General features: G+C 35.4%; 8 protein-coding genes across 8 annotated transcripts; 4 read left to right on the top strand and 4 right to left on the bottom strand.

The window, feature by feature from the left end:
• The first annotated feature begins 1,072 nt into the window (after nt 1-1,072).
• F4817DRAFT_329402 (adenylate kinase) lies at nt 1,073-2,862 on the top strand. The gene has a single exon (XM_049302275.1). The coding sequence runs from the start codon at nt 1,551-1,553 to the stop codon at nt 2,349-2,351; it is 801 nt and encodes a 266-aa protein (XP_049161739.1). The 5' UTR covers nt 1,073-1,550; the 3' UTR covers nt 2,352-2,862.
• On the bottom strand, nt 2,863-3,612 carry F4817DRAFT_329401 (uncharacterized protein). The gene has a single exon (XM_049302274.1). The coding sequence runs from the start codon at nt 3,394-3,396 to the stop codon at nt 2,929-2,931; it is 468 nt and encodes a 155-aa protein (XP_049161738.1). The 5' UTR covers nt 3,397-3,612; the 3' UTR covers nt 2,863-2,928.
• Nucleotides 3,613-3,678: 66 nt separating this feature from the next.
• F4817DRAFT_329396 (nucleoside hydrolase) lies at nt 3,679-5,478 on the top strand. Its single transcript, XM_049302273.1, has 4 exons — nt 3,679-4,176; nt 4,247-5,027; nt 5,090-5,135; nt 5,185-5,478. Exons 1-2 carry the CDS (start codon nt 3,770-3,772, stop codon nt 5,025-5,027), a joined length of 1,188 nt encoding a protein of 395 aa, XP_049161737.1. The 5' UTR covers nt 3,679-3,769; the 3' UTR covers nt 5,090-5,135; nt 5,185-5,478.
• A 113-nt stretch (nt 5,479-5,591) lies between these two features.
• On the top strand, nt 5,592-6,257 carry F4817DRAFT_369428 (uncharacterized protein; the record flags this gene model as incomplete). The annotated part of the gene is made up of 2 exons (XM_049307346.1): nt 5,592-5,790; nt 5,954-6,257. The coding sequence occupies exons 1-2, from the start codon at nt 5,645-5,647 to the stop codon at nt 6,255-6,257; spliced, it is 450 nt and encodes a 149-aa protein (XP_049161736.1). The 5' UTR covers nt 5,592-5,644.
• A 33-nt stretch (nt 6,258-6,290) lies between these two features.
• On the bottom strand, nt 6,291-8,026 carry F4817DRAFT_329395 (kinase-like protein). Its single transcript, XM_049302272.1, has 2 exons — nt 7,256-8,026; nt 6,291-7,185 (listed from the first exon to the last, which is right to left on the bottom strand). The coding sequence occupies exons 1-2, from the start codon at nt 7,881-7,883 to the stop codon at nt 6,413-6,415; spliced, it is 1,401 nt and encodes a 466-aa protein (XP_049161735.1). The 5' UTR covers nt 7,884-8,026; the 3' UTR covers nt 6,291-6,412.
• Nucleotides 8,027-8,319: 293 nt separating this feature from the next.
• Nucleotides 8,320-9,382, bottom strand: F4817DRAFT_313306 (NAD(P)-binding protein; the record flags this gene model as incomplete). The annotated part of the gene is made up of 3 exons (XM_049300227.1): nt 8,320-8,784; nt 8,842-9,258; nt 9,350-9,382. The coding sequence occupies 3 exons, from the start codon at nt 9,380-9,382 to the stop codon at nt 8,320-8,322; spliced, it is 915 nt and encodes a 304-aa protein (XP_049161734.1).
• A 1,054-nt stretch (nt 9,383-10,436) lies between these two features.
• On the top strand, nt 10,437-13,174 carry F4817DRAFT_329385 (glycoside hydrolase family 76 protein). The gene has a single exon (XM_049302271.1). The coding sequence runs from the start codon at nt 10,896-10,898 to the stop codon at nt 12,810-12,812; it is 1,917 nt and encodes a 638-aa protein (XP_049161733.1). The 5' UTR covers nt 10,437-10,895; the 3' UTR covers nt 12,813-13,174.
• On the bottom strand, nt 13,175-15,448 carry F4817DRAFT_329384 (ER lumen protein retaining receptor-domain-containing protein). Its single transcript, XM_049302270.1, has 4 exons — nt 15,007-15,448; nt 14,863-14,947; nt 14,525-14,793; nt 13,175-14,453 (listed from the first exon to the last, which is right to left on the bottom strand). The coding sequence occupies exons 1-4, from the start codon at nt 15,019-15,021 to the stop codon at nt 13,755-13,757; spliced, it is 1,068 nt and encodes a 355-aa protein (XP_049161732.1). The 5' UTR covers nt 15,022-15,448; the 3' UTR covers nt 13,175-13,754.
• Nucleotides 15,449-23,448: the final 8,000 nt, after the last annotated feature.

The following is a 23,448-nucleotide window of genomic DNA, read 5'->3' as shown; positions in this document are numbered from 1 at the left end:
TGGCTGGCCTGTCGAATACGCTGGGGCTGTACTATGGATTAGTTTGGCCGTATCGGATTGGCTCAAGAAATGAATATTCTCCTCATTAACTTCATATCGTACTATTTCCTCGAAAGAATCAAAACTTGTCAGTTGGACCCCGAGAACACGTAGAACAGACGTGTTGGAAGACAATGGGCTTGCCATGCTAAAGCACCAAGGATGCCGCTGTGGTCCATCGCTACCACACACACACGATAATAGTTTCCCAGAAATGACATACTTGACGTATATTGGGAATAGCTCGGCAAAGTTTATCGACAGACCTTACAATAGGATAGCCTCGCCAATAATCATGCTATGCTTATTCTTGCCTAGGTAGTTTTAACTCTAGGCTTGACATGTGTGTCAAGAATTAGATATAGTACAATTTTTAGATCGTAGGTTTTATAGTATTAGACCGGTCCTATGCACTTGACGAGCCCTGACGTCGATCACGTTATGAAGGCCGAGGACGAACGGCTTCACATGTTACCGGGATAAACCGGGGCTACGGAACATGAACACTAACATTAGAATGTCTTGAACTCTAGCATGACGACGTCCGAGTCTGGGGTATGCGGGGTAAGAGATGCAGAACAAATATTACCTACAAACGTTTAAAGCTAGGTATTTAGTATTTTCGTTCTTTGAGATGTTACGGGGATACGGCATATAATTGCACAGCCTACGTAAGGCATGTTAAAATGTGACAACGATCATGTAACCTAAGCTAGATTGCCGAAATGATCGTTTCAATTCTTAATAAATTATATATATAAATTATATTCCTAAGTACCTAATATTATGATGGTTTTGACTCGAGATATTCCATAAGTCAATATTAAGAAATAAGCATATGATGGTACGTATCTAATCTGTCCGGAGTTTCTTATCAGATTAGCGACCATCTAACCTTAGCCGTCCTATTGGTAACCCCGACTTGCCCCGACCAAGCTTGGCCCGAGCTTTCTGTGGGTCTTCAGGGCCTTGCAGCCTAAGCTGGGGAAAGTCCGGTCTTCGGGTATCGAATAATCTCAACAATTGGTGGGACTGTATGACAAGCTTTTGATGAGTTTCTACGCAAATCTCGTTGGTTGATCTTTCCCTTCCTGCATAAACGGAATCCTTCCCCCTCTGCTGCAACGCGCAGTCGCATCTGCCCATCGCCCATCTTTCTTACGTTTATATACCCTTAATCCTACAATATACCTAACCTACTATACTACTACCTACCATATAAAATTTTATACCCTTTTAACACAATGGACTCCTCTTGATTCACGCCGTCTTCCCTCCCACCTAGGTCCTTCCGTGGTCGCCGAGTGCCCTGTGCTCATATACTCCTCCAGTAGTATATTGCGCCGAACCGTCCTGCATCGTCGCCCAAGGCCATCGTGATCTAGAAGCTTAATCTTAGATCTCCTGCGTTACACTACATCGTTCGCGACACCCGAATCTTCCCGCGACCCTCTTTCGCGGATATCATCGCCGATCGCATCTCAACTTTCCCCAGATCTTTCCTGCGTACTATGCGCCTCCGCCGAGCCGCCCGCGTCATCCTCGTCGGAGCACCAGGCGTAGGGAAGGGCACCCAGTCCAAGCGACTTCTCTCCCGCTTTCCCCAGCTATCGGCTATCTCCTCTGGAGACTTGCTTCGCCACAATGTTAAAAATCGGACGCCTCTCGGTATCAAGGTCGAGAAGACGATGAAGACTGGCGAATTGGTCTCTGATGACCTGATATTACGCTTAATTACAAACGAGTTGGGCCGTCGTGGTTGGCTCTATGGCGGACGACCGAATTTTATGACCCTTTCGTCATCGTCCGAGGCCGCCTCTTTAGATGGCGTGGATGCTTTTGGGTCCGCACTCGAGGTCGATCCTCTTGCGGGGGCAAGCTTATCTCCGCAGGCATCCGAAGACCCCGCTGCTTCATTTTTACTTGATGGCTTCCCTCGTACCGCCGCACAGGCTCAACGATTAGACGACATTGTACCTATTAACTGGGTAGTCTCCTTACAGACGCCATTCGACGTCATTATGGAGCGCATATCATCTCGCTGGGTTCATGAGCCATCCGGCCGCATCTACAACACCACATTTAATGCGCCAAAAATACCGGGCTTCGACGATATCACGGGAGAACCTCTAGTACAACGAGCCGACGATACCGAGGAGGTGTATAGGGCGCGGTTCCGGAAATTCCAGGAAACGAGCGAACCTTTACTCGAACACTACGCCAAAAAGGGTGTCCTATGGGAGGTCCACGGCATGAGCAGTGATGAGATCAGCCCGAAACTTTACCGAGAGTTTGAACGTCGCTTTTTATGAATATACTGGAATTTTTGATCTGGGATCAGGACGGCACATAGGACTGGTGAAATGACTTAAATTGGCTGTATATCATGTGGGAATTTTGAATGAGCAATGTCTTCAAGCTCAACTGGAGTTCAGGGGACTGGACAACGTGAGCGGACGAACAGTGGACGCTCTACGGCGGAAACCTACCTAGGTTAGGTAAGGTAGGTAGGGTTATGGGGACGATTTGAATACCTATGTTTATATGAGACGAATTCTGGAACAAATTTACAATTCGAAGTTCCATTCGAAGATGATCTATCTTGATACTATTGACTAACTTATAAAGAATACTACTCGAGTATTCGGGAGTGGGATCGATTTATGATTAAGAATTTACATACTGCGCTTTTTGCTTTAAGTCTCAGCTTGAGGCTGTGTAAGATTAGACGTTACGAGAGGACAATTCCATCATTCCATCATGTCTTCACTATATTATTCCCAGCTCGCATCTAGCAGCTCTCTGATTAGGGTTAGCATATATATTATAACAATTCACGGCTTGTCTATTTTATATCCGTATTCCCATCTAATATTCAACCTAACACACTCAGCCATCAACTGGGTGGCACTTATAAGGACCCTCGCCAGTAACATCTTGCACAATCTGCACAACAGGGCTCCGACAACAATACACCTTAAAGTCCGTAATAAGACCCTTCTCGTTAAACACCGCCGTAGCCGTCTCCGGGAACGGATCTAACTCCTTTCCGTGCACTACGAGCCGATTATTCATCTCCACCGAGATCTTCGACCCATCCGCGCTTTCAAACCGATCAACTACGCGACGCTCCTCGATGCGCTGGTCCTTGAGAGCTTCTTTGATGCCGTCGACGACGCCCTGGCGGCCGATGCTGGGCGTTGTGAGCTCGCGCATGCTTAGTAGCCATGCGCGGCAGTTGTCGTCGAAGAAGTTGGCGAATTTGTCGAATTCGGCTGGGGGTGAGGAGGGGGAGAGGTTGGCCCATGTGGCGTAGAGGGCATCGAGTTGCGCGTGGAGGGATGAGGTGGTAGGCATGGTGGGATTGGCTTGAGGTTTAATATATTATCGCCTTGAGTGCGAATTTAGACTTATAGTTTTGGTTGTCGAAAAGGATATATATAAAGTTAATTGATTCAAGTATAGAGGTCTCTATTACGGAGTAAAGTATATAATTGTTATATTCGGTTTTAATTGTGTAACTCACATTTAATATAGCAAAAGCCCCTACGTACATAACTACCTCATATATACCTATATTTCGTCGTTTGTATCGACGGGTAAGTAACCCCCCTTGCCTTCCCGGTCTAAGCTACCGACATAAAAGTCGGCCTGGGTACATGTAGCTGCCGAACTGTATGTTTAACTTGTCCGCTACTTTCAGCCATCACTTTCCCCGCTCATTCTACCTATGTACCTACCTACATGTACCTCTAATTTAATTTTTAACAAGACGCATACTTCGTACAGCCGCTTATTAATTGCTTGCGCGGACATGCTTATCGGTCGAATTGCTTTTTTCCTATGGACGGTTTCTTCGTCCGCACTCGCGGAGGACATTTCAAATCGTCTCGGTAAGCCTATCGTAATAGACACCGACATCTTCTCCGACGTCGACGACGTGGGCTCCTTGGCCGTTGCCAATGTGCTGCATAACTACGGCCTGGCGGACCTGCGGGGAGTCGCTGTGAATACGCACTCGGAGTACGGCGCATTGGCCGTTAGTGTTATTAATACGTACTTTGGAAATGGAGATGTCCCTATCGCCGCAATCCGTCCGTTCACGGACGAGACGTTCTTCGATAAGCGGGACTTCGTGTAAATTACCTACCTTACCTATGTACATGGCAATTCAGTTCGCGAAATATGCTAATGGTTTATAATATAGTCTAAGCGAATATGCCAGCAAGACAGCTCATAACTGGCCTCGTTCCCTGAACGACTCATCTGTAACACCAACGCCGGTTGAGATGTACCGCAGGATCCTGTCCTCTGCAGAAGATCACAGCATAACATTAATCTCAATTGGCTTCTTGACTAACCTGGCTACACTAATTAATAGCCCTTCTGATGACATTGCGTCTCTTACAGGAGCCTCTCTCATATCTACAAAGGTTAAAGAATTAGTGGTCATGGGCGGCCGGTACCCTTCCGGGTGGGAATTCAATTTTGCCGGCTTCGATCCCGCATCCACATATGACGTCGTGAATAACTGGCCGCGCCACGTGCCCATTACATACTCCGGGTTCGAGCTCAGCGACAACATCTTCTCCGGCGACAAACTCGCAGACTACGCGCTGCCAGACTCGCCCGTACTCGCGGCGTATCAATGGTACGTGGGCCGGTGCAGCACCACTCGCGAGTCGTGGGACCCTGTTACGACTCTGTACGGGATACTAGGGCTCGACGGGTCCCCTGAACTGGGAATTGGAAAGTTGTTTGAGTATGCCAATGAAAATGGGCATAACGAAGTATCAGCAGATGGCTCGAATGCATGGGTTAATAACTCGGGCGTTTCGAATCAGCATTGGTTGAAGCTGGCGGATGGAGTAACGAATATAACTGTTGCAGGGCTTCTAACTCGGTTTTTCGCTCATAGCCCTTTGGATAAGAGCTGCTCTACATATAGGCGCGTACCCTTTAAGACTAATCATTTTGTACTTACCTAGGTACGTACATTATACAGAAGTCTTCAACTAGAATTACAGACTGAACAAGTTGATTTTCACAGTTCGAAGATAGCTATTTTCAACACACTATGTACTTGTGATTTAAAAGTGAGTTACAGCCAAGTACAACTTTTGGTCACTCGCTAAAACAATAAAGTATTTTTTTCAATATCTCAGCTCGCATACTATTTCTTTATGATGTTTGTACAACTCGACTATTAGTATTCTACGTATGGTGTGATGACCCCTTTGCATGACTGTGTCGAAGATCATTGGCCTGAGAAAAAGATAACCAACCCGGTGATGATAAAAATATCTTACAATCTTAGGTACTTAGCTGCAGTTATCATTATATTTGCACTTCTTGGGCCTCATGACAGGTTTATATTTTCAAGTAGCTGTAAGGTAAGCAATCCATGTATGCACACACACCCTTAAAAGTCCTGTATAGTACGCAAGAAAAGAAAGATTGCTTTTCCATCCCTTCTTTTTTCTGAATTGATATCATTTTGGCCTGAACTACAGACTTGGATTAGTGCCAATACTATCACTCGTCAATACTATCACTCGTATTTCTTTCCAGCTTTTGGATTAGCTTTTTATCATATCAAAATACAATGGCTGCTAGAGGTGGGATCCACTTCGTGAGGTATTACTTCTATGCTGGCAACACAATAGACCCAGTGATAAAAGAGAAATTAGTAGGCTTGGCCTACGCGACAGCTCGAGACAAGACACTGGCCCCTACAGCAATTCTCATTCGGTATGTCCGTTTCGATCTACCGCTACCTAGCCTTCTTCCTATTTTGCTTTCTTCGCTAGTACTTTTTTCCTAGCTACTTTATAACTTTAGCATATACCTATGTATCATGTATCAAAATCATGTCCGTTGACATAATACCATTGCTAATAAGGCTGTGTATTAGATCCGGAATTCATGATACTACTACTATCGACGGGAAGCATGCGATAGATCCCCTAGGCTTTCACGTTACTATTGCCTACAAATATGGTGACCATGTGACGACCGAAAATCATGTCGTATCGCATGGATACACTGGTGGCCAACAAAGCTTCGATCTTACTGAGGCAACACATACTCCTGAGAAAGCAGACACTACTCCTCGGGGAGGCAGGAGTTCCGGCAAAGTCGTTTGGCCGTCTGCAAATCTTCTTGAAGAATACAAATATAGTCCAATAGGCCACTCGCATTTACCCGAGGAACCCTAGGATTAAGGAGAAAGTGGATGTGAAATGGAGAGATGAGCATGAATTTTAGACTTCATATTAGATAGCTGGAAATATATCTTGGGTTTTACGTTGCATCTAATTAGAAAGAACATGTCCCCCAATGTCTAAATTGATAGCATGACAATGTTATTTACCTAAGTATGGGTTTGTAGAGCCTTCTCAAAATCGGGTAAAGCCCACTTAACCATCCATTCCGACTTTAGAACTTCTTCTATCGACGGTCGTTCTTCCGGTAGAAACGTCAGCATCCGGCGCATCAAATCAAGAATAGCTGCGGCTTCTTCTTTGTCAAACTCCCCCACTCTTAACTTCCGGCGATATTTCTGGATGCCTTCTTCGAATGCTTCTTCGATCGGAGGCCACACATACCGGCCGTCCTTTGGGTGGTCATTGTCATCGAAAAATCGAGACCGTTCCTCCCAGCGCTCTCGCCACTTTGAGGGCATAGGTCCTAGCACATCAACTTGCTGTGATACAACATCATCCGCAGTCGCGAATTCACCGTTGAAAATAGCCTTCATGCCAATAATATCCCAGATTGCTGTAGCCAAGCTCCAAATATCTGCCGAGTATGAGAGCGGAGCCTCGGGCTCAAAGCGGGCTTCTGGGGGTCGCATAGCAAGTGGCGTATGGCAGTCTTTTCCTCGGCGGACTTCAGAGGTCGGTGTAAATGCCTCCCCAAAATCACTTAAAAGCACACGTACATCGGATAGTGAGAGCTTCCCTGCATCTTCGCCAAGGTAGAGCGGCGTCACTGCCTTCGCTGGGGCATTGGGCAAAAGCGGGTTTCCATCGCGTCGCACAATAGGAATAGCTTCTGGCTCCCCGTATTCCTCATATAGTTCTTGAATTGAAAGCTGGTCGAAGCTTGAAGGTAGTCCAAGCAGTACATTCCGAAGATGAACATCTGTGTAGAAATGCCGTCGGCGTTAGTTGAGATCAAAGTCGCAAACATCATAATCATCACTCTAACGGACCTCCATGAACGTAGCCTCTTGAATGTGTGTACCCAATGGCTAGCACGAGCCCGAAGGACAGCGCCCGTGCGACCTCAAGAGGGAAAAGACGGCTGAAGGAAATCTCGCTGAGATTACATCGTGCGGGGGTCATCGTATAGCACTGATGCGTCCCATTCGGCCCATCTATTTTGAATTCGTCTAAGAGCGAAGCGACTAAATTGCGGCCACGATGAATTGGCGATGACGAAGGTAGGTCTGTAGAAAGCGCTCGAAGAACTTTCACCTCGTTTGGAAGTGAATCTGCTATGCCGACTTTAACGGCGACATAGTGCCCCAAGAGACTATCATGAGCAAGCCAGACTGTAGAATAGCCTCCAAACCCCAACTTATCCACAATGCGATATCGATCGTGGAGCATGTCTCCAATCATGATGGGATGATAGCCTCCAGGCCTGTATTTTTCAAGCGACTCTACACCATCGATCCATTTGTACTCGAAGCGATTGTCTCCCTCCATCGCATTTGATGTGTGAAAAGATGCAGCGCTTAGCCGCGTATTCAAATTCGATCTAACTTTTTGAAATCGAAGAGAAAATGATAATGGAACACAATTAATACGGGCTGATGCCTTGAAAAGGTGTATCATGATAAGCCGAAGAGGTACGTTTGTGTGGTTGTAGTTTGATGCAAGTTGCAAGTTCACAGAAAGGCTTACAAGTTCTTAAGCGTTATTATAACCAAAAGCACCTTATCAAGTCATTATCACGTGACGCTTTACCTATTAAACCTCAGATTCAATGTTCTTGGTTTGCTTTAATGCAATGTAAGCGGGATTATGTTGTGATACGTTGAATTTTCTCTTCATATCAGATGCCTAACCTACCTGGTAGGTGGGTATGTCTTCATTCTTCTCTCCTAACAGAGTCCACATGAGTTTACTAATGAATTCAATATATCCCTGAGACAACCACTTAGTCTTGCTTAACCAACTGTTTAGATGCATTCACTCCTAGAATGAGACCAATGGAGTCAAAGCACTCGATACATATGTGAAATTTAGTCTTGAAAATAATACCCTCCCCTTAGGGATCTTCAATAGAGTCCAACACTTTGCGAGCAATATATTCAGCAGTTTCCTCCCTAATCTCAAGGAGATCCGCATCCGAATCTTCCCTCGACGCCAGGATGCAGCGCGCGTCTCCAGGCGCGTATAGCTGGTATACGAGAAGCTCTAGTACCCAGCCCTTATCTCCTGCTTCGTGCTTCTTCCTCCCGCTCTCGAGGAAGTCTTTCGCACTGCCACGCTGGACTTCCCATGTTTGGCCCGTGACCTTTTGGAAGGCGTCTAGTAGTTGGTTTTGGTTGACTTGGATCGAGCGCGCCTTGAGGAACCGGTTTGCGGTCTCCTCTGGATGTTTTAATACGCCAACGACAGCCTGTCCGATCCCTTCTAGTGTTGTCCCGGTGAATTCTTCGGTACCGTCGTCGTAGATGACGGCAGAGCGCTTTTGGACATCGAATCCCATTAAGGGAAAGCGTTTGAGCGCCTGTACGTTCTAATTAGTATTCCATCGTCAAACGATGTGTACTCCGAGGAACTTTACCCAGTCGATAGGGTTACCAATAGCTATTCCACTAAAGGTAAACTTAAAATTAGCTTGAGACAGCTCCTTTACTCGCTCCCAAGCGACCTTCCTCTGAGCACCGATCGGTTTAAATTCAGGTAAGCTGTTAAAGCCAGGACCCCATCCGAAGTCGTCTAATACGAAGCGTTGAACGCCCGCAGCTTCGGCAGCGTCGACCAACGTGGTCTGGAATGAGATACCGGCAGGGCCGATAACAGATATTGCTGCATCCTGGCCTGACAGTGCTGTCGTCAACTTCTCAACTGTGTATTCCGTCCTGATAACGGGAATTCCCGGCGGGAAGATTGACGTGGATTCAATACGAGTGATGATGGTTACATCGAAGCCAGCTTTCACAAGCGCGGCTGTGATGGGGGTACCGAAATTTCCCGCTGCCTAGTATTGTTAGTGAGTTGAGATGTACTGTAAGGCAATATGTATAAAGAGGAAGATATAAACTTCATTATTCTAATAAATGATTACTTACACCAAATATAGCGACCTTCTTGATAGGAGACATGATGTCAGGAAATTGCCTAGGGGAAGTCTTTTGTTTCATTGGAAGGGTGATTTCTAAATTGCTGTTCAACTAGTATCATATAGATGGAACCTAGTAACTAGGAATAAGTAGGTATAGAATGAATGATTCCAAGCTATAGACATGAGTTACTCAGAGTTAGTAGGACACAGCATATAGTTATATAGTATTCTTTACGGGATTCGGAATTCGGAATTCAAGTTAAGCCGCTAATCTCTGGACGTATTAATAATGCCAGCTCATAGGGCTGATGCCTGGAGTCTTTGTGCTAACGGGGGTTAATGTGAAATTGTTACTGGGAGCTGAGTTGGATGAACTGTACTTCATCAAGTTGAGAAAGCGGTTAAGAAGCTACTGGGATGGGATGAGACTAGGCACAAGATTAACAAGTTAATACTGTCTTAGTACGTATAATTACCTAGAGAAGGTCGGGCCTAGTTCTTACAAACAAGGATATTTAAGAGTAGTCTTGATATACAAGTGTAAAAACATTTAGGGATGTATGCATCACGATGAAAAATAAAGTCAAAAAGAGGTTATCAACTTCAACTTAGATAAGTTCGAGTCATAAAAAAAGATAAAAAACATCTTGAAGACATCTTGAAAACATACTAATCCCGCTAGTACTAATTGGGTTAGATCAATATACCCCACACTCAGCTGACACAGGAGGGCACCCCTGCGGGGCACCACAATAGCCCGAGTTTACGAATCACGTGCCGCTGCTGCCGGGGACAACCTCGAACACTAAGCTTTACTAGAATTCTTTTAAAAAATGAAAGATAAAAAAAAAAGAAAAAAAAGGAGCATGTAGGATTCGAACCCAAGCTCTTGTAAAACTTGGATTATGTAATACGTGGCTACGTAATTGGTAACCGTAGCTAGCCAGGTTATGGCAAAAAAAAAAGATACGTATTTCGAGAAAAAAATGAAAGTGGGGATCTGGAAAAGCACGTGAAAATTCGAGGATGCACCCAATAAAAACGCTCCAGAGCTGCGCACGGACGAACTTCCTATTTTTCGAAAAATGGCCAGGCAAAAAGATCGTCTGACAATATCCCTCGTAAACTCGGGCATTTTAGCGGCAACAATTTCGACCACACAGAATCCACAGAATCTCGAATCTTAGATCTCACTTAGCCCTTTTACAGCCTCAATCTTCGAAACTACATAAGTATCTCGTACAAGTAATGTGATGGTGATTTGAGTGTTCAACTCGTTTCGCCGAAGCGTAGCCTTGCTCCAGTCGAGTCGCACAAATCGAGATATCCCTCATTAGACCTCGGTACTACGACGCGATCTGCGACTAAATTACTATCTATCTACGCTTACTGTTGTTTCGTGTTTATTTTGATGTTGATGTCTGAATACAGACTTCCGTTAAATAGTCAATATCGATAGTACCGATCGCTATGGTTTGAACTCCGCTTACGATATTTAGTTATTCTTTATCCTTATTTCCCATTGCCCCTAGAATTAGGTATTTGCTATCAAGATGGCTCCATCGCTCATTCGCGTTAAATGCCTCCTCGCCGTCCTGTTTGCCGGTAGCGCTACCTATGGATTATCCAGCCCCGGCGTGGACAAGTCGTCATTGATACAAGAATGCCCGATCTTCTTCGATACGGTCAAGCGATGCGATCCTATCGCGCCTGAAAGTTTCTTGCCTCCTCATTTGGCGAGACTCGACAAGGACAAAGGATCTCATTCCCCAGATCTGAACGTCCTCGTCGATCTTCTTGACGCAATGCATGTCATGCAGACGCAATATTTCGCGACGTGGCTCGGGACCTGGCCCGAGTCCATCGACTGGACCGCGGCCGTTATGGGTACCTACGTCTCGGGGGCCGTGCGTAGCCTTTCCGAGGCGTTGGTGCACATCAACTCAGACGAAAAAAGCGCTATAGACTTGAAATTGGAGTTGAATCTGGTCGACAAATACTTCACTCAGATTGCGGGGTATTACTTTGGACAGGACGCGTTTGCGATCCGCAACGAGGCATACGATGATATCCTCTGGGTGGTGCTCGGCTGGCTCGAGACCATTCAGCTGGTGAGCATGCACAGCGATCTTCATTTCAAGTCAAATGAGCAAGGGGAGGTTGCTAAGCCCGAGACAAGTAAACATCGAGGAATCAATGACTTCTTCTCGAACCAGCCTTACCATGGAAATCTCTGGGTTCCCGCGTTTGCTCATCGTGCGCGAGTTTTTTGGGATCTAGCAACCCACGGGTGGGATACAAAGCTGTGCGGCGGCGGGATGGTCTGGAACCCTCGTCTTTTGCCATATAAAAATGCCATTACCAACGAGCTATTTATCGCAGCTTCCATATCCATGTATTTATACTTCCCTGGAGATGACAACACTTCACCATTCTTTAGTGCCGGCAACCCTGAGGCATCCCCTCTTCATGTGCCTAGCGGGCCGAGAGACGCGAAATACCTGAAAGCTGCTGTGGAAGGCTATAAGTGGCTTGTTGATTCTAACATGACCGACCGTAGGGGCCTTTACACTGACGGGTTCCACGTTAGCGGGTATAGCGACACTGGGAATAATAACACGAAGTGCGATCAGCGGAATAACATGGTTCTCTCGTATAATCAAGGCGTACTCCTCACGGGACTGCGCGGACTATGGGAAGCAACCGGCGCCTCCTCATTCCTTTTGGACGGGCACAAGTTGATCCAGAACGTAATCAAGGCAACCGGTTACAGTCTTGCCTGGGACGCGCCTCTCGAAACCCTCATGAGGCTGTATCCCGGGCAGCTCCCAAGATGGCACGGTCTAGGCCGAGCAGGCGTGATGGAAGACCCGTGCGACGCAAGCGGGACTTGCAGTCAAGACGGACAGACTTTCAAAGGCGTCTTCTTCCACCATCTCACGGCCTTCTGCGCGCCACTGGTCGCGCCCGACACTAACGTCGACGAGCGCGCTTTTGACGCGGTCAAAAGTGCCCACAGCAGAGCCTGTTCAACCTACAGCGGCTGGCTAAAACACAACGCGCAGGCAGCGTTGCGCACCCGCGACGAACACGGCAAATTCGGGCAATGGTGGACGGCCGGGTTACTCGCGCACCGCTGGGCCGGCCCGTGGCCTACCATGAAGGACGACGGGGTGCCGCATAAAAACGGCATCGACTACCGCAACTACGGCGTGCCGAACGACACCACATGGCGGGCCGCGCCGCCTAGTAAAGACAAGCCTGGCGTCCACTTGCCAGTTGAAAGACCGTTCGCAGATTCAGATCAAGCGCAGAAACCCATGCACGGCTCTGCGGAGAAAAAGAAACGCCAGGCGCAAGATTCCAGCTCGAAAGACCCGAACACGCGCGGCCGCGGCAGAACAGTCGAGACCCAGGGCGGCGGACTGGCGCTGCTTCGAGCGTATTGGAAGATCGCGCACGCGCCTTAGTAAGGTAGCGCCGTCAGCGACTCTTTTCGGTCGAGTTAGTCAGATAGAGCGGGTGCTGTCGTAAGCTTATTTATTATTGGCATTTGGTGGTATATAATCCGATCTAAGAGAGTCAGCAAGTCAGATAGTCTCTCCATATCGAACCGCATCGCGTGTACATACATATACGAATACCTAGGTATCGTTAGGAGTGGATAGTTGGTTTAGAGTGGGCGCAATATTAGGAGGTAGGTCTAAGCATAGGTACACACATACAAACACTAGACTAGCGGTTAGATACATATTATTCTGGAGACGACGACGACGGATCTAGGTAGCGTAAGGTACAGTTTTGTCTGACCGGATAGCTTCTATTTAAGCTTGGTGCTATGCTAGATGTCCTGACTCGTGCTTCTAATCCTCTTGTAAAACCAACTGCCCTTAGGTCTGTCTGTCCTGATATCGGGAATTCAGTCAGAACCAAGCTAGAAAAAAGCAATACAGACACACCATCCAATCACGTAATTACTCCTTAGAACAACTTCATCAAAGTAGTCGATACCCTACTTCTGCTCGCCATGGGATATATAATGGTTGCATGTATATCTAACTGGCCTAGCCTGACCTGACCTGGCTGAGATGACTAAACCGCACACAACTCGTCCCTTGCCTTTCCAATAGGGTCTGGAATTGCACAAACTGAGGAAATCAAAGGGTTGTGAACCAGCATCTTCGGACAAATACCCTTTCAAATCATTTCCTAACGTGAATAAAAGCCTAACTCCCTTTGCGCGTACGCCTCGTCCGTGACCCCATTATGTAAAAAGTACAATTAGGCAACACATCCCCTATTGAGCCTCTCTTAAAACGCGGATATCGAACTTGTCTGCTCGATTTGGCCGTATTCCCTCTCATCTTCCCCGTAGTCATTCAAGGTATAAGTGCCTCTGAAGACTCTTCGGCTTAGTGCTCCCGCCATTCACTTCCATTGCTAACACCATTTGTATTCTTACTCGGCTCCGAGTGCGATGATGCCGGCTCTGGCAATCCCTCGTCATCGTCATCGTCATCGTCATCAAGAACTCTAGCAAGCTCGTCGGGATCCTTCATCCTCGCATCTGGGTCCACAGCTGCGTCGTTGAAGTCGTCATCGCTATGGTTCTGTTGCTCTTCCTCTTGCTCGTGCTCGCGGATGCCCTCATCAGCGCTGATCGAGATACCCCTAGAACCCCACTTGGACCTGCGCTGCTGGCCGTTGCCATTGCGGCCAAGGGCAGGGGCGCTCTCCTCGTCGTCCGTCTCGGCAGCCTGGAAGCGCTTGTTGCCAAAGATGCGGCCGAGGAGCCAGCCGCGACGGATGTCGTCCGAGTCGACGATACCGCCAGCCCGGAGCTTGACGCGCTGGCGCGTGTAGTATACCCAGAAGAAATCGACGTATAAGGCCGTCTGGATAATACCGAAGATGACGGACACGGCGTTCGGCTTGCGGTCGTTGACGTCGAGTTCTCGCCAGATCCAGTTGAGGATGTATAGGCCACGGTATGAGCCCAATGTTAATAGGTAGAAGGAGTCAATGACGGTCGGGACGTTGGTCTGGCGCAGAAGGAGTAGTTGGGGGAGGACACAGATGGACTCGAGGATGAGAGAGAAGTCGTACATCCACTATATTGCGCGCGCATTAGTTGACTAAGCACGGAGTAGTAGTTTAGAAGAAGAGTAATATTCGGACTAACCGTGAAGAAGCCCCAGCGCTTCTCAAAGATCAGCATGACGAAGGGCGATATGAACAGCGATCCCATTAGAACCACAGCGCCCAACTTCCAGGATATCTCGCGCTCCCTGGTCCGAGGGAACAGCCATCGCATGATAATGAGGATATAGAAGGAGGACAGGATGTAGAAGAGCTTGAAGAAGTAGTTCCAGTTAGACGTCTCGCGGAAGAAATCTGTGTATCTCGTGCAGAAGACGACAGCATAGAAGGCTTGAGTGATCATAGAGACACCTACATAGGACATGTTAGCTGACATAAGCTCAGGGATAGAGGGGGAAGTTTTGCTTGGAGGGGTTTTACCTTCAGCGCTCCGGTTTCGATGGATGGCGAAGATCAGGATACATTTCGAGAGCAGATGGGAGCAGTCTCCCAGTATTCGAAATATCTAAAAGATATTTTCTTAGTATAAATCTTATAATCGATAAGGAAACTATAGGTACTAACATTCCATGCAGTCATTTTGATAGGGAACTTGGCCAGGAGCTATCGCAGCTCTTGGTGATAGGTGGATGATTAAAGGTAAATCCGGCGGCCCTGATTTGCAGGTCAGAGCCGCAGAAGCAGCTAGTATTTTAGGGGTGGGATAGTAAAACTTGTAGGAACTCTCACAGAGACTTCCGACGAATGCACGAAGAGAAAGGTGGTCTTATTATGTAGTTAATAGATTGTAAGCTGAGTATAGGAGATGTGTCGCGAAAAGGTGATGTAGATGCACAATCGAATGCACGGCGACAGGGCAATGACCGTCATTACGTGTATCCCAGAAGTGGGTCAAATAGTTACACAAGAGTAACTACAATAAGGTTAGCGCAACTTAGTTATAGTATGCCCTTTGTAGGGCTACCGTTAACGCAGCACCTGTTTATAAGTGGCACGGTATACATTGCGACCTTTTTGCAATATACTTTATATATTTTTACCTTACTAATTTTATAAGTAAAATTAATGCCGTAATTATTTATTAGTTAAATAATTGCGAATATTTTTAAAATAATTAATTAAATTTTTAATATATATTTTTATAATATATATTACGCGTTTATTTTTAATATATTAATAAAATTATTTTTATATAATATATTTAAATAAAAAAATAAAAACTGTTAAAAATATATATTTAATAATTATAATATTATTTAATTTTTATTAAAAACTAAAACGTTTAATATTATAAAAGTTATATATGTTTTTAATTAAACTTATTTTATTATAATTATTTATATTATTATTTTTAATATTTTAAAATTTAAAAAATAATTTAATTAAAGGTTTTTTTTTATTATTATTTAAATTAATTAAAATATAAAATGTAAATTATTTCGTAAATTTAAAATTATAATTATTATTAAGATTTAAATTATAATTAATATATTTATTATTATTAAAATTTAAAAATTAAAAATGTTTTTTCGGATAATATATATTATTAATATTATATTAATTATATATATTATTAAAAATTACGTTATAAAAGGTAAAATTAAATAAATTTATAAATTTAATATTATTAATATTATTAATATTATTGTTTATATTAAGTAAAAAATATTTAGTGTTATATTGTTTTTTCCGGATTTTAAATTTTAATAAAAGTAAATTTCTTTTAAATTTTCGGTATATTTAAATACGTTTTTAGTTATTGTTCGATTTTTTAAATATTATAACGAAGAATATTGTTTTTTTTGTATTTTTAAGTTAAAAAAGTAATATAATAATATTGTTAAAAAAAAATTACGTAAAATAAGTAAAAAGATATTTAATAAAGTTCCCGATAAAAATATAAATTTTAAGATTATAATAAAATATAATTATTTTAAAGTTAATTTTGTTTAATTTTTTAAACGGTTAAAATATATGTAATATTAAAGTATAAAAGCGGGTAGTAATAAATCTAGTTTTTAGGTTTAATTTTAAAATTAAAGTAAATTAATTTTTATTTAAAAAACGATAAAAATTTGTACGAAAAGGTATAATGTTAAGCGAATTGTTTAAAAAATTATTGTATATAATATTTAATAATAAATATTTATGTATATAATTTGTTTTAAATTATAATTTAAAGGTTTTAAAAATAATATAAGTAAAATTAAATCTGTTTAAATGGTTAATAATTTGGTAAATTTTGGTATAATATATTATAATAAAAAAGGGATTTTTTTAAAACGATACGTTAAAAAATTTAACGTTTTTATTTTTAACGGTTTTTTTAATAGTTATTTTGTTTTTTTAAATGTATTTATTTTAATTTACAAGGAAAATTAATAATTTAAAAGATTTTTAAAATGCCGGTAAATTTTTAAAAAAGATTTAATAATTAAAGGATAAAAAAATAAAATAATAATTTATAAATATAATTTAATTAATATTAATTAATATAATAATTAAAAATTAAAAGAAATATATTTACAATTAAAATATTTAAAGTTAAAAACGTAAAAATAATATTGCTTATTTTATAAAATATTATTATTTAATATTATAATAAGTTAAAGCCTTTAGGTTAAAAATAAAAAAAGTTTTTTATTTTTTTTTTTTTTTTTATTTAACTTTTATACATTTTTAATTATAATATAATAAATATAATATATTATTGTATAATAAATACTGCTATTATTAAATATATTTAAATTAAATAATAAATTTAAATTAAAATATTTTAAATAATAAATATTAATAAATTTTAAAAATTTTTTACGTTTATTGTTAATTAATATTTAAAAAAGATTAAAAGAATAAAACGAATGAAATAATATTATTTTATTAATTAAAAATAATATATAAAAATTGTAATAAATAATAAAAAAAAATAAATTATTATATTATAATATAATAAATAATTATTAAAATATGTAAAATATAAGAAAATTTAATTTAAAATTATAATTTAATTAATTAAAAAGTTATATATTATTTTAATTAAATAAATTTATTTTTAAAAATATATTATAATAATTATATATATATAATAGTTATTTTAATAATTATATTATTTAATATATAATATAATAACTATTAAATTAAAGTTTTTATTAAATAAATAATAATATTATTTTTTTTAACTTTTTTTTAAAATTAATAATGTTGTTGTTAATATTTTAAAAAAAAATATATATTTAAATATAATTATTATTATTAAAATTAAAAATGTTATAAATAATTGTAATAAAAGTAATTTTAAAAGTTTTTTTTACGTTTTATATATTAAATATTAAAAAATAATATATTAATAGGTTTATTTTTTAAACTTTTTAAAATTATTAATTTAAAGATAATAAAATTAAAATAATAATCGAAATAAAATTTATTTTAAAAATTCTTTAAATTTGGTTAATTTAAATAATAATAAAAAAGTGTTTTATTTTAAAATAATAATGAAAAAACGTTTTTAAAATAATAATAAAAAAACGCTTTTAAGGTAACAATAAAAAATACCTTTTATAAATAAAAAATAAATAAAAAAATAAATAGTTTATTTTAAAGCCATTTAAGTTATTAGTATAAAATGTAAGTAAAGGTTATAATAAAGTTTAAAATAAAATTTATTTTAAAATTATTTAAATTAAATTTATTAAAGTTATTGGTAAAAAGTAATAATAATAAAGTATTAATAAATAAATAAAATAAAAAATAAATAAAATTAATGTTTAAAAACGAAATAACGTTATTTATAAAAATAATTGCGTTAAAATAAATAAATAATTAAATTAATAAATAATAATAAAAAAAATAAAAAGTTAAATAATAAAAGTATATGGTTAAAAAGATAAAAAAGTAATAAAAAAAAAATAAAACGATAAAAAGAAAAATATTAATTTATATAAGTTTATTATATTAATATAAAAATAATAATATTTTTTTAAAATTAATTAAATATATAATTATAAAATTTTATTATATTATTATATTATTAAATATTAGTAATAATATAAGTAATAATTATTATAATTAATATTTAAATAAAAGTTAAACATATGTATGTTATAATTAAAAAGTTTTTAATAAGTAAATCCTAAGCGATTTAACTACTTTTTAATTTTATTATTAAATCGTTAATAATTTACTTTTTTTTAAATTTAACCTTTAAATATGTTATTATTATTTTTAATTTTACTTTTAAATTTATAATTATTTTATTTTATTTTTTTGGTTAAATTTTAAATCGTTAAATTAACTTTAATATAAATTTTATTATATATTTTAAAACGTTTATTTTTTTGGCATATTTGGTAAAAAATATTAAAATATATTAAAAAGTATCGTAAATGTTGTAAATTTTTGTTTAAAAATTTTTAATTATATTTAAAAAGTTAATTTTTAATTTAAGAAATATATTAATTATTTTATTTATTTTTTTACTTATAAAAAAATATTAAAATTTGTTGTAAATTTTAAACTTATTTTTTTTTTATAAATAAATAAATTAATTAAAATGTTTTTTAATTAAAAAACTGTAAAATAATTAATGTAAAAATATGTATTTATAAGGTAATTGTTATTTTTTTTATTAAAAATAAAAATAAAAAAAAATATTGGTAAATAAAAACTTTTTTAATCTAAAAATAATAAATTATAACTTTTTATTATTTTTAAAATTTCCTTTTATAAAATCTTTATATTTTAAAATAATAACTTTTTTATATAAAATAATCTTAGTTTTATTTCTGTTATTTTATATCTTTTTAACCTTTTAAAACTATTTATCTATTATATTTTATGTATTAAAAAATAAACTTTTAAAATTTTAATTAAAAAAGTTATTGTTAAAAAATAATTGGTTTTTATTTGTTTTATTATTAATTATTTTAGTTTTAATTAATAAATTTTTTTTTATATATTAAACTGTAATAATTTCCGTAAAAAATATTTTAATAAAAATTATTTATTATTTTATGCCGTTTAACTTTAATTTTTTATATTAATTTTTTATAAAATTTGTTATAAAGTATTAAAAAAATAAAAAAACATTAATTTAAATATAATAAGTCTACATTTAAAATTTTAAAATATATTTACGCTTTATATAATAAACGTTAAATTTAAAGTTGGAATTTTTACAAATTTTAATTATTTAAATAATAAATTTTATATAATTTTTTTTAATTTTCCGGTTATATAATGCTATTAATATATATATATATACTATTATTAGTAAATTATAAATTTTAATACGTTTAAATAGAAATTTTTTAATATAATATGTATAAAACTTATAATTAACCGTATAAACTTTTTATCTTTTTAATAATTTTAATATTAAATATAAAAAGTTTTTATAAATTATTTTTTATTTTATAAAATTGTTATTTATTATTATATATTTAAAAGATTAACTTTATTTAAAACTATTAAATTACTTAATAATTATATTAAAAATTACGTTAATTATTATTACATTTTAATTCCAAAAATAATAAAAAATATATAAGATTTAAAATTTATATTTATTATAAATTATAATAATAAAAAAATATTAGTTTTATTTAAATTACGTTATATTATAAATAAAATTTATAATAATTAAAACTTTATAATAAATTAAAATAATTAAAAACGATTTTTAAAATTAAATAAAACCTATAAAAGTTATTCCGTTTTATGTGTTTTTAATAAATTAGTAATAATAAATTTTAACTTAATTTTTTTCGTTAAATTAATGTTAAATTACGGCAAATTAAGCCAATTTATTGGCATTTAAATCAAATATATTAAAAAATATTATAACAGGAAAATTATTAAAATTTTATTTTTTAATATTATTTTAAATATTTTTAATATTTTAAATCTTAATATATCGGGATTTACAATCTTAAAAAGTTATATAAATTAATAAATTATCTTTTTTACCGTTTAATAATTTTTTAATTTATTTTAAAATTTATTAATTTTAAACTTAAGTTTAAATTTAAATGCAAAAACCGTTTAATATTTTAATATAATTTATATCTTTTTAATTATTATAAAAATAATTTAAACCGTTACTTTATATATAAATTATATTAATAAATAATATATAAATAAAAAAACACGTTTTATAATTTATTATTTACCGTATAATTTTTCTTTTACGTTTAAAAAAATCTTTACCTACTTTTAACTTACAATATTCTTTTAAATAATATTAATAATAAAAAAAAAGTTTAATAATAAAATTTAATTATCTTTTATTTTTAAATTAAATATAATAAATAAAATAAATTTAAAATTAAAATTAATATTATTTTTTAATTAATATTATAAATAATACATTAATTTAAATTATATCAAATAAATTAAAAAACTTTTTTTACCATCTTAAAAATTTAAAATATATTGGAATAAAAATAAATAACCGTAATAATATTTTTAAAAATTTTAAATTTAAAGGTTTTTTATTATTAATTATTAATTTTTTATAATTTAATAAAAATTTAAATAAAATAAAAACTTTTTTATTTTTTTTATCTTAAACTTAAAATAATAATTTTAATTTAATATAAGTTTTTTAAATAAAAACTTGGGAATAAAAAGAAATTATAAAACTATAGCTTTTTTTTAAAATTAAAATTATATTAATAATATTTAACCTTTAAAATTTAAGATTTTTAAAATAAATAATTATTAATAAATTAATAAATTAATTTAAAATAGCTTTATTAAATCTATAAATAATAGAAAAAAAAAACAGTTAACTTTTTAAATATTTAAACTTTTTTATAAATTTATAATAAATTAAAAAAAAAAAAAATATATAAAATATTATATTAATTTATAATAAATTAAAAAACTTAAAAATAATAAAATAAAAGTCAAATAAAAGTTAAATATTAATAAAATATTAATTAAATAAATTGTTTAAATTACATAAAACTATAAAATTTTAAGAAATTATAATTATTTATATTATTATAAATATAATTATTATTTTTATTTTAAAATTTTTTAATTTACTTAAATTAAATATTTAATTTAATAAATCAATAATATAAAATTTAAAATTTAATAAATAACCGTATTTAAATAAATTTTTAAACAGTTTTTTTTATTACTATTAACAAAAATTATACGTTATTATTAATAAAAAAGATTTTAAAATTAATAGGTTATAATTTATAATATAATTTTAAATAAATAATATACCCGTTCGAAAAAAAAATTAATATAGCTTTTTTAAAGGTTAAAAATTTATAAATTTTAAAATAATAAAAATTTTAATAAAACCGCCAAATATATAATTATATATAACCAAATATACTGCCGGATATATAACCAAATATACGGTTAAATATATAATTAAATATATTATTAAATACGTTATTAACTTATAATTTAATACGTTTTATACAAATTTAACCAAAATTAATTTTTAAAATTAAAAAAAATATAAATTATCGAAATTTATTAAATTATTAATTAAATATTAATTATATATTTATTTAAAAATATAAAAGAAATAAAATAAAGTTTATTATTAATTAATTTAAATAATTAAAGTTATTATATATATACGCGAAAACTTGTTTAAATTTTCCGACGTAAAATATTAAAATTTTATAAAAATAACATAATTTTATACAAAAAATAATATAATTATGTTAATTTTAAATTTAATAGTAAATTATTAAACTTTAAATGTTTATTTTAAAATTATTACCAAATTTAAAAATTATATAATAATTTTAATAAAAACGTTAATAAATAAAAAATTGCAATATATAATTAAAATAACGGTTAATTTACGTTATTAAACTTTTAATTTTAAATTTACTTATAATTTTCGTTAATATTATTATTTTACAATTATTTAAAACTTTAAATCTTTTTAAAACGCGGTTAAAAAAAATAAAAAAAACGCATAATAAAAAATAAAACTTAAACGCGATATAAAATTCGAAAATTTATTATATTATAAATAATAATACCTATTTAAATTAGCCGCGAAACGCCATTATAGGTATAAAGGATATAAAGTCCAAAAGTTACAAGAAGGTTAAAAAAGTGGATCGAACAGGTGCTGCGTTAACGATACCGCTTTGTAAAAGGTACGGTACACATTGACCTTGTATTATCTAATCCTAAGCACAAGAGAACAGCTGGTACCTTTTAACTACAATACAGCCTACTGGGTAAGGTTAGGTACCAAAGCCGAATATATAACCTATTTATAAGAGCTCTTCTATAATTGGGATTACTCAGCGAATGCATACTCTAAGATATGACCGAGACAAGTAAAGCCACCAGTAACCCTGAAACCACATTGAAACCACCACCAACAACTTAAGGCGTCGTCAAGTTTGACCGAACTGATCATTGCTCCCAATGAAATAAAGCTGCCCATCACAACAAATAAATAGTAGAATAACCCCATTTGAATATACAAGCCACCAGAAGCTAAGGCGTGCCAGTTGCACATAAGAAATCCAGGAGAGTGGGAGGTAAGAGACCCATCCTTTAGCATGGTTACCCCTATATTGATTTGGGAACTCAGCCTACATAACCCCTTTCCTCGGTGAGTATTTCCTAGTGTAGGGAGTTTGATTCGTATTGATTGGCGAAGAGTGTATTAGACAAGATTGAGATGTACGAATGCTATTTCTGTGTATATTAAGATATTATTGATCTTCTAACTAGCTACCTCTTATACTGGAACGCATTGGATACAACTCTACTCCGAACAAGATGCCAACGCCATCCAGTTTCCGCACACTACTCTAAGAAAACAGCTTATCATTTTCACATTAAATGTAACTTTCCGCCCGCTTGGTAGGTATTACGGCGCTACTTTAAGCACCGCCGAGAAATGTTACACAAATCCTACTTCCCTCAGTAGTCGTTTGAGGGGTATCACAACAAAAGAGGTGTCGTGTTGGCGAATCTTACTACCGTACATGAATTTGCTAGCAGCATCCA

This window comes from Daldinia loculata (assembly GCF_022478755.1).
Source record: "Daldinia loculata strain CBS 113971 unplaced genomic scaffold F4817scaffold_9, whole genome shotgun sequence".
NCBI classification, from domain to species: Eukaryota; Fungi; Ascomycota; class Sordariomycetes; order Xylariales; family Hypoxylaceae; genus Daldinia; species Daldinia loculata.
This window is presented reverse-complemented; position numbering and strand designations above follow the sequence as displayed.

Bases quoted from the DNA above. Each gene is read 5' to 3' on its own strand.
- F4817DRAFT_329402 (XM_049302275.1), top strand. From the start codon at position 1,551: ATGCGCCTCCGCCGAGCCGCCCGCGTCATCCTCGTCGGAGCACCAGGC.
- F4817DRAFT_329401 (XM_049302274.1), bottom strand. From the start codon at position 3,396: ATGCCTACCACCTCATCCCTCCACGCGCAACTCGATGCCCTCTACGCC.
- F4817DRAFT_329396 (XM_049302273.1), top strand. From the start codon at position 3,770: ATGTACCTACCTACATGTACCTCTAATTTAATTTTTAACAAGACGCAT. The intron at 4,177-4,246 runs GTAAATTACCTA...TTTATAATATAG, and splicing joins TTCGATAAGCGGGACTTCGT to TCTAAGCGAATATGCCAGCA.
- F4817DRAFT_329395 (XM_049302272.1), bottom strand. From the start codon at position 7,883: ATGATACACCTTTTCAAGGCATCAGCCCGTATTAATTGTGTTCCATTA. The intron at 7,186-7,255 runs GTCCGTTAGAGT...ATTTCTACACAG, and splicing joins AAGAGGCTACGTTCATGGAG to ATGTTCATCTTCGGAATGTA.
- F4817DRAFT_329385 (XM_049302271.1), top strand. From the start codon at position 10,896: ATGGCTCCATCGCTCATTCGCGTTAAATGCCTCCTCGCCGTCCTGTTT.
- F4817DRAFT_329384 (XM_049302270.1), bottom strand. The intron at 14,794-14,862 runs GTAAAACCCCTC...TGTCCTATGTAG, and splicing joins TCGAAACCGGAGCGCTGAAG to GTGTCTCTATGATCACTCAA. The intron at 14,454-14,524 runs GTTAGTCCGAAT...CGCGCAATATAG, and splicing joins AGCGCTGGGGCTTCTTCACG to TGGATGTACGACTTCTCTCT.